General features: G+C 42.4%; 1 protein-coding gene across 2 annotated transcripts in view; it reads left to right on the forward strand.

The window, feature by feature from the left end:
- LOC135095515 (open rectifier potassium channel protein 1-like) overlaps positions 1-6,903 on the forward strand; it is an 11,158-nt gene extending 4,255 nt beyond the window's left edge. For both annotated transcript variants that reach the window (XM_063996380.1, XM_063996379.1), the window contains 5 exons: positions 1,444-1,660; positions 2,844-2,971; positions 3,332-3,415; positions 4,809-5,009; positions 5,330-6,903. In XM_063996380.1, coding sequence (XP_063852450.1) covers positions 1,444-1,660; positions 2,844-2,971; positions 3,332-3,415; positions 4,809-5,009; positions 5,330-5,740 — 1,041 coding nt within the window. In that variant the 3' untranslated portion in view covers positions 5,741-6,903. The remainder of the gene's footprint in view (positions 1-1,443; positions 1,661-2,843; positions 2,972-3,331; positions 3,416-4,808; positions 5,010-5,329) is intronic.
- The last annotated feature ends 3,124 nt before the right edge of the window (positions 6,904-10,027 follow it).

Raw genomic sequence — 10,027 nt, forward strand, 5'->3', positions numbered from 1 at the left:
AACTTATAATTTTTTTCCCCGACAGTGTTACCAAACCTGTCTCGGGGAAACACAGACACACAGACATACAGACATACAGGTTTTCCCAGTACACCTTGAAAGCGCATTGCAACACACGCACGCACGCACGCACACTAGGAAAACACACACACACACACATACATACACACAGGGGAAGGAAAAAACAGTTACACACACACACACACACACACACACACACACACACACTAATGAAGAGAAGATAAAGAAAGAAATTAAGAAAAATGAAAACAAACAAACAAACAAACAAACAATTACAACAAAATACCTCGAAAAATCAAAACAAACAAAACAAACAAACAAACAAACAAACAAACAAACAAACAAACAATTATTCACGGTTTTAAAAAATTCCTTATTAAAAAGAATTAGAAAAATTAATTAAATAGAAAAATTGATTATTTGATAACGAGAGAGAGAGAGAGAGAGAGAGAGAGAGAGAGAGAGAGAGAGAGAGAGAGAGAGAGAGAATCTGTGCGTGTGTGCGTGTGTTAAGGAATTCAAATGCTGAATATTATTATTATTATTATTATTATTATTAGTAGTAGTAGTAGTAGTAGTAGTAGTAGTAGTAAAGATGTACTACTACTACTACTATTACTACTACTACTACTACTTCTATTACAAAAAAAAAAACACCAAAACGCAACAGAAAACGGAACTGCCTTTTAAAAATTTCACGGGTAACTAAACAAAACCCATTTTCTTTCACGGGGAGACTAAACACAAAATATTAAATTATAAAAAAAAAAAAATGAAAAACACAAAAAATATGACTAAGTCTGACATTCCTTCCCCTCCTCCTCCTCCTCCTCCTCCTCCTCCTCCTCCTCCTCCTCCTCTGCTGTAGCCTGGAGGAGGAAGAGGAGGAGGAGGAGGAAGATTAAAGATTTGAAACGAAGGAAGAGGAGAAAGACGATGGTAATATAAGCTTGTGAGTCTTCCTCCTCCTCCTCCTCCTCCTCCTCCTCCTCCTCCTCCTCCTCCTCCTCCTCCTCCTCTTTCTCAAGTACAAAAGCCTCCTCTCCATCTCTCTCTTCCTCTCTTCTCCTCCTCCTCCTCTTCCTTCTCTCCCTTGTATTCCCCTCCTCCTCTTCCTCCTCCTCCCTTCTTCTTTGCTTAAAACACTCTTATTACCTCTCTCTCTCTCTCCTCCTCCTCCTGCTTCTCCTCTTCCTCCTCTTCCCTTGATCTTAACTGCAAAAAACACTATAATTATCACCTCCTCTCTCTTTCTCCCTCCTTCTCCCTCCTTCTCTCCCTCCTTCTCTCTCCTTCTCTCTCCTTCTCAACCTTCTCAACCACAAAAAACTTGAATAATCACCTGTCCACCTCCACCACCACCACCACCTCCACCACCACCACCACCTCCTAACCCTTTCATTACGACGTTCCCCTCAACAGGTGATGCACTGGGACGTGAGACAATGGGCGTCTAGATACAAAACATGGGTAACAGTAGTTGTGGATTCAATTGTCTTCCTAGTACCAGGCCTCGTGGTATTCCTGGTGATCCCTTCTCTCGTTCTAATGGAAGTGGAAGATGGGTGGACCTATCTTGACGCCTTCTACTTCTCCTTCATCACCCTCACCACCATAGGCTTCGGTGATCATGTGGCTGGTGAGTGCAGGGAGTTTGTAGGGGTCACAGAGGTGTTTTGGGGTGTTTTAAGGGTGTTTTGGGGTGTTTAAAGGGTGTTTTGGGGTGTTTAAGGGTGTTTTGGGGTGTTTTGGGGTGTTTAAAGGGGTGTAGGGGTGTTTTAAAGGGTGTTTTGGGATGTTTTGGGGTGTTTAAGGGTGTTTTGGGGTGTTTAAAGGGTGTTTTGGGGTGTTTAAAGGGGTTTTGGGGAGTTTAAATGGTGTTTTGGGGTGTTTAAAGGGTGTTTTGGGGTGTTTAAGGGTGTTTTGGGGTGTTTTGGGGTGTTTTAAGGGTGTTTTGGGGTGTTTAGGGGTGTTTTGGGGTGTTTAAAGGGTGTTTTGGGGTGTTTAAGGGTGTTTTGGGGTGTTTAAAGGGTGTTTTGGGGTGTTTAGGGGTGTTTTGGGGGTTTCTGGGATGTTTGTAGGGGTTGTGTACGTGTGTGTGTGTGTGTGTGTTTGTGTGTGTGTGGTTGGTTGGCTGTTTGGTTGTTTGTTTGTTTACTTGTTTGTTTGTTTGTTAGTTTGTGAGTGAGTGAGTGGGGTGAGCCTTCAGTATCTTTGTAATATATTTAAAAGTGAATATTCTCTTTTTTTTTTTAAGATTATAAATTCAACATTAACAAATATTTTCTATCTCTATATTGTAATAATTCTTCTTTTGTTTTCTATTACAAGCTGCCTAAGGAAAACAAAAAGGTTGGGAGAGAGAGAGAGAGAGAGAGAGAGAGAGAGAGAGAGAGAGAGAGAGAGAGAGAGAGAGAGAGAGAGAGAGAGAGAGAGAGAGAGAGAGAGAACCTAACCTAACCTAACCTAACCTAACCTAGCTGAACCTAACCTAACCTGGAGAGAGAGAGAGAGAGAGAGAGAGAGAGAGAGAGAGAGAGAGAGAGAGAGAGAGAGAGAGAGAGAGAGAGAGAGAGAGAGAGAGAACCGAACCGAACCGAACCTAACCTAACCTAACCTAACCTAGCTGAACCTAACCTAACCTGGCGAGAGAGAGAGAGAGAGAGAGAGAGAGAGAGAGAGAGAGAGAGAGAGAGAGAGAGAGAGAGAGAGAGAGAGAGAGAGAAACAGACAAAACCAAAACCAAACCAAACCTAACCTAATCTTTCCCCCCTTCCCCCTTCCCTACCCCCTCCCCCTTCCCCCTACCCCTCCCCACCCAGGCCAGCAAGAGAGGGATCACGTGTGGGTGTGGGTATACAAGGTGGTGATGGTGGTATGGATCATCTTTGGCCTGGGGTACATCATCATGATCATCACCTTTGTGCAGAAGGCGTTGAAGTCTAAAAAGGTGAGTATTCCTCTGGTCAGGTCAGGTCAGGTGAGGTCAGGTGAGGTCAGGTGAGGTCACAGCTGCCAGATCAAACATTATTTTAAGACAGGTACATAAAAGCCACGTATTTTTAACAATGGGGTGATAAAGACACATTAAAAGGGTTTATTCTGTGACCAATTACCTTTGCTCACCTGGTCTACAAGTCGCAGGATTATCACATAAACGTGTAATGAATAAAATAATCTTCTTTTTTCATCTACGTGTCTAAATTATGCTTGTTAACCCTTCCATCTGTGAGAAAAATTAACTCTTTCTCTATCTATACATCTACCCTTGTCTATCTATCTATCTATCTATCTGTCTTTGTACATACAGATTCTCAACTTGGAGAAAAAAATGGCTTCCGCACTTAAGAAACACGTGGTGCGAGTCCACAGAGATCTAGGCACCGTGCGCAGGGTAAGTATGTGTCTCTGTGTGTGTGTGTGTGCGTGTGTGACTGCTAATACATGTATATACACCTGTTCTGCATTTTGTCTATCTCTTCTATAAACTGGTAAGGCTTTTTAGTACCCAGCACTACGCCAGGTTCCCTCCTTAAATTCCCTCGTACTTGCGCCACACCTCTCTAGTACATCTTCCTTCTGGCTGTTCAGCTGTTCATGATGCAGCCTCTCCACTGCGTTTCAAAGGCTCTAGTTGAAGTGGCGAGGGTTTTCAAGGGTGTTTTTAAGGTTCTAGTGGCAGATTAACAATATTTCTGCTTTCCAAAGGCTGTAGTTGAAGTGACGCAGGTTTTCAAGGGTGTTTTTAAGGTTCTAGTGGCAGATTAACAATATTTCTGCTTTCCAAAGGCTGTAGTTGAAGTGACGAGGGTTTTCAAGGGTGTTTTTAAGGTTCTAGTGGCAGATTAACAATATTTCTGCTTTCCAAAGGCTGTAGTTGAAGTGACGCGGGTTTTCAAGGGTGTTTTTAAGGTTCTAGTGGCAGATTAACAATATTTCTGCTTTCCAAAGGCTCTAGTTGAAGTGACGCGGGTTTTCAAGGGTGTTTTTAAGGTTCTAGTGGCAGATTAACAATATTTCTGCTTTCCAAAGACTGTAGTTGAAGTGACGCGGGTTTTCAAGGGTGTTTTTAAGGTTCTAGTGGCAGATTAACAATATTTCTGCTTTCCAAAGGCTGTAGTTGAAGTGACGCGGGTTTTCAAGGGTGTTTTTAAGGTTCTAGTGGCAGATTAACAATATTTCTGCATCTCAAACGCTGTAGTTGAAGTGACGCGGGTTTTCAAGGGTGTTTTTAAGGTTCTAGTGGCAGATTAACAATATTTCTGCTTTCCAAAGGCTGTAGTTGAAGTTACGCGGGTTTTCAAGGGTGTTTTTAAGGTTCTAGTGGCAGATTAACAATATTTCTGCTTTCCAAAGGCTCTAGTTGAAGTGACGCGGGTTTTCAAGGGTGTTTTTAAGGTTCTAGTGGCAGATTAACAATATTTCTGCTTTCCAAAGACTGTAGTTGAAGTGACGCGGGTTTTCAAGGGTGTTTTTAAGGTTCTAGTGGCAGATTAACAATATTTCTGCTTTCCAAAGGCTGTAGTTGAAGTGACGAGGGTTTTCAAGGGTGTTTTTAAGGTTCTAGTGACAGATTAACAATATTTCTGCTTTCAAAAGGCTCTAGTTGAAGCACCCAAACACACCCAAAACACACCCAAACACACGCAAACACCCCCAAAAACACCCCCAAACACACCAAAACACACCCAAACACACCCAAAACACACCCAAAACACACCCTAAACACACGCAAACACCCCCAAACACCCCCAAACACCCCAGTAACCTGTCCACATCCCCAACAGGCCATCAACAACAAAAATAGAGTTTACCCTGAAGAAGACGGAGACGAGAAGAACAACAGAAAACGGGCCAAACCTTCCCAAAAGCTTACTCTTGAACTTGATGCCCTCACGGACTCGCCACGCCCCAGCCCACGCAACCACGGGGCGCCCTGCACACGCCCTCGCTCCGCCTCTGAGTCTGATCTCTTTGCGCCCTCTCTGGTGGGTTTAGGGGCGTGGGGGGGCTGGGGGGGGTTGGTGGTGATGGTGGTAGTGGTCAGTTAATTTGTCCGTTTGTTGGTTTACTTGTTAGGTTAAGTTAGATTAGGTTAATAGCAGTAGTAGTAGTAGTAGTAGTAGTAGTAGTAGTAGTAGTAGTAGTAGTAGTAGTAGCAGAAGAAGAAGAAGAGGAAGAAAAACCACTATTATCTAAAACAAACTTAACCAAACCCTCTCTCTCTCTCTCTCTCTCTCTCTCTCTCTCTCTCTCTCTCTCTCTCTCTCTCTCTCTCTCTCTCTCTCTCTCTCTCTCTCCGTAACAGACGCACCGGGAGGAGCTGGAGGGCATGAACGCGATGCTGGACTTCATTGAGCGCTTACTGCACCACCAGGAGACACGAGCCCTCACCACCTTTGACAGACTCCTCTACCACCACCACCACCACGACGACGACGGGCCAGAAGAAGAGGAAGAGGAGGAGGCGACAAATGGTGGCAGCGCTAGGATTGATCTGGAGAAAGGTGGCTGCGTGAATTCAGGTTTTATTAAAGATCAGGATGAATTGTCGATTTTGAAGGGGATAGTGGGGGTGGGGGCAGGGGGAGGGGAAGCCTGGGGTGCCTGTAGAAGGGGGCAAGCAGGGGATACCGACCCCCAAGCCACAGAAAAGCAACGCAGACGAATTATTGTACCTAATGCTTTTAAGGTCTCGTTCCTCAAACACTTCTGGTAACAATGCCTCTCCTACTGCCACTACTGCTACTCCTCCAGCGCCCCCGCCTTACGACACCATCTCCTACACGCCCACGCTCTCTCCCACGAATTCCCTTGCTAATTTGACGCTGCTAACACAGTTTTGTCGAAGGCATGTCAGGAATAGAAATTCTGTGTCATCTGGTCCTCTCTCCTTCTTCCCTCGTCCTTCCATCTCCTCTATCTCTTCCTCCTCTGTCACCCACCCCCCCGCCCTCCCCAAGGCAGGAGACAGTGAATATACTAAGCTGTGAGAGAGAGAGAGAGAGAGAGAGAGAGAGAGAGAGGGAGAGGGAGAGAGAGTGTGTGTGTGCGTGCGGAGTATTGTTGTTCTTGTTATTGTTGTTGTTGACGGAGAGAGAGAGAGAGAGAGAGAGAGAGAGAGAGAGAGAGATTGTTCAGGTTTCTTAAAATTTACATATATTCTCACAGTAGTAGTAGTAGTAGTAGTAGTAGTAGTAGTAATGATGATGATGATGATGATTATGATAGTAAAAAGGAATACCTCTAATAATAATAATAATAATAATAATAATAATAATAATAATAATAATAATAATAAAAAGGTGTACAAATTTTTCATATTTTACCCTCAATTAAATATAACCTCCCACTAAATTACTTACAAATTACTTACAAATAATTTTATAGGCTCGTAGGATTACTTAAGAAAACACAAAGTCATTTTATATACGCAGAAATTAATGAACTGCCTTAAATACGCTCCCTCACTTTTAATTAAGCTATTTTTTTTTTATACTCGTAGCCTCATTGTGTACTTTGAAAAAAAAAACAAAAAAAAAACAAAAAAAAACAGTCATTTCATATTTACAGGGAATTTGATAAAGACAATGACACATACACACATACGCACGAACACACACACACACGCACACACTTGTATAGTATTTAAGTTATATTATTTAAGATTTTTTTTTTCTAAGTTTTCCTCCTTTTTTTTTTTTTCAAGTCATTCTTTATATTTTCCCTTTATTTTTATTTGCTTTCCCTCTTCTTGTCTGTAAATCGACCTGTTTATCCTGTTATCCTGATTTTTGTTTGTGTTTAATCTTTTCATTCCCAAACCGTGTATTTTTAAGCCTATCGTTTTTAAAAAGCATCTAAATAAATGAGATTCCTATATTGCTGTGTTTCTAAAGTTTTATTAGTCTCTATTTGTTTCGTTTTTACCCAAACCTTTGCTATGTTTACGAATAATTGCACTTTGAAGACTATCGTACATGGCTGCAGATTATCGTACCTTCAAGATTCCATTATTACCCGAAATATCACCAGGTTTTTAAATTATTACTTTCAAAATCGTCTTTTTTTTCTTTCTTTCTTGTTATTGTTGTTGTTGTTGTTGTTGCTGTTGTTGTTTTATTCACTTTGAAGACTATCGTACATGGCTGCAGATTATCGTACCTTCAAGATTCCATTATTACCCGAAATATCACCAGGTTTTTAAATTATTACTTTCAAAATCGTCTTTTTTTCTTTCTTTCTTGTTATTGTTGTTGTTGTTGCTGTTGTTTTATTCAGATCGCATATATTCAAAATCATCTTTCCTTTATTTGTTATTTTCAACCCCACACGCTTCTTAAAAAACATCTTTTCTTTTTTTTTATTTTTTTATTGCTATTCAATTCTGCATTCCTTGTCTTTGTAATACTTCTAAATACGTACCTAATTATCTTTTCAATATTGTGCATTCGATCCGTGGCTGCAGTGTTGCCATACAAAACATTCAACCCTCGACACAACAAAGGGCGCGCAGTCTCGCTTCGCCTGACACAAATGACAACAAAGCAGGGAGCAGCAACTCGCCTTAGGTATGCTGGCCCCGCTCCTGTCCGCTGTGACTGACTGACTGACTGAGAGAGAGAGAGAGAGAGAGAGAGAGAGAGAGAGAGAGAGAGAGAGAGAGAGAGAGAGAGAGAGAGAGAATGTTTATGAAGCTTTGCCGACACACACACACAGACACACACACAGAGAGAGAGCATTATATTCCACAACAGTTCTGCGTTCCTCTGGCTGCTTTCCAAAGGCTGTAGTTGGAGTGACGCGGGTTTTTAAGGGTGTTTTTAAGGTTCTAGTGACAGATTAACAATATTTCTACTTTCCAAAGGCTGTAGTTGAAGTGACGCGGGTTTTCAAGGGTGTTTTTAAGGTTCTAGTGACAGATTAACAATATTTCTACTTTCCAAAGGCTGTAGTTGAAGTAACGCGGGTTTTCAAGGGTGTTTTTAAGGTTCTAGTGACAGATTAACAATATTTCTACTTTCCAAAGGCTGTAGTTGAAGTGACGCGGGTTTTCAAGGGTGTTTTTAAGGTTCTAGTGACAGATTAACAATATTTCTACTTTCCAAAGGCTGTAGTTGAAGTAACGCGGGTTTTCAAGGGTGTTTTTAAGATTTTAGTGACAGATTAACAATATTTCTACTTTCCAAAGGCTGTAGTTAAAGTGACGAGGTTTTTAAGGGTGTTTTTAAGGTTCTAGTGACAGATTAACAATATTTCTACTTTCCAAAGGCTGTAGTTGAAGTGACGCGGGTTTTCAAGGGTGTTTTTTAAGGTTCTAGTGACAGATTAACAACATTTCTATATTACGAACAGGACAAACACCCTTGAAAACCTTGCCAGTCAATTACGTGGCCTTGAAAAATGGTCAGAGAGAGAGAGAGAGAGAGAGAGAGAGAGAGAGAGAGAGAGAGAGAGAGAGAGAGAGAGGTTAAATAATAGCCTTTGTATAATGGCAGATTGCAGTTCGTGAAGCCTAGCGTAGCATCCACCGCTTCCCTCGTCCCCCTTCACCATACTTATTTCAGACCACAAAAATGATCTACAAGGTTTCCAATGGTGTTTTTGGTGGCCGAGTCTTGGAGAGCGATTATTAAACTACCACTGGGGTTATAGAAGTGGCCTTGATCGAATAGAATAGATACAGAAATGAGGTGTTTATTAATCGTGGTGTACAAGAGTGGACAGGTGTGTGGATGGCAACGAGAGCTGCAGATTCTGAAAAAAAGACATAAATTGATTGAAATAGTGAAGAATAATATAAGTAGAATATATGTAGTAGTCAGGATGTTGTGATTCTTGTACTCCTCCTCCTCCTCTTCCTCCTCCTCCTCCTCCTCCTCCTCTTTTCGTCCTTGGCAAAAGCAGGGACCCCAATAAGACCAATTATTTGAATCATCAGTGTTACGCCCTTGAATTCATGTGTGTGTGTGTGTATGTATGTGTGTGTGTGTGTATGTATGCGTGTGTGTGTGTGTGTATGTGTGTGTGTGTGTTGTTGTTGTTGTTATTGTTCTTTTTCTTCTTCCCTTCCTCCTCCTCCTCTTCTATAGCTTCATTTCTCGCACTTACACACACACACTCTCTCCCTCCCCCTCCACACACACACACACACACACACACACACACACACACAGAGACGCTATTTATACAGACATGTCTCGCTTATATTGACAACAGATAATACATAATTCATTCATGGACGGATTCTGTGCTTGTTATGCTACAGCTAAAACAGCGACGGACAAGGGCGGACTGACCAAACTGTAGCAAAACGCGCGTGTGTGTGTGTGTGTGTGTGTGTGTTTGGAGAAGGGAGAGGCGGGGGAGGAGGGAAACAGAGGGTGGGTGGTCAGGGGAGGAGGTACAAAGGGGGGGAGAAGAGAGGAGGAACAGCTGTCAGTTGTGAGGGACGCCAGGAGGGACAGGGGGGGTATCAGAGCGGGGGTGGTGCGGGGGGGGTGTTGCCAGTGTTTACGTATGAGAAGAGGTGACCGCTCCCCCACCTTAGGTACGTCAGTGTGTCTTTGTAAACCAATTACTTGCAAAGAAGTGATAGGCTGACATCTCGACTTTTATTTATTCATCCTCCGTTTTCTTTCTTTAGTATATACGTGTGTGTGTGTGTGTGTGTGTGTGTGTGTGTTCCTCCAATTATTGTCTCTCCTCCTCCTTTCTTTTCAATTATCTTCCCATTTCTTCATATTATTAGAAAAGTCACGAAAAAATTAACATGCGTGTGTGCGTGTGTGCGTGAAAGGCGAGGATTCACGAACTAACATCTCTCTCTCTCTCTCTCTCTCTCTCTCTCTCTCTCTCTCTCTCTTATAACAAGCAGACAACAGCGTGGTTAAACTGACTGCTTAAATGCGTGTGGTGTGGGCGTTTAGTAGAGAGGAGAGTGGGAAGGGCGAAAGCAGGTAGGGGCGCTGTGGGTGACGGGGTGGCTGACTCAGTATATTCGCAT

This window comes from Scylla paramamosain, chromosome 49 (genome assembly GCF_035594125.1).
Source record: "Scylla paramamosain isolate STU-SP2022 chromosome 49, ASM3559412v1, whole genome shotgun sequence".
NCBI lineage: Eukaryota > Metazoa > Arthropoda > Malacostraca > Decapoda > Portunidae > Scylla > Scylla paramamosain.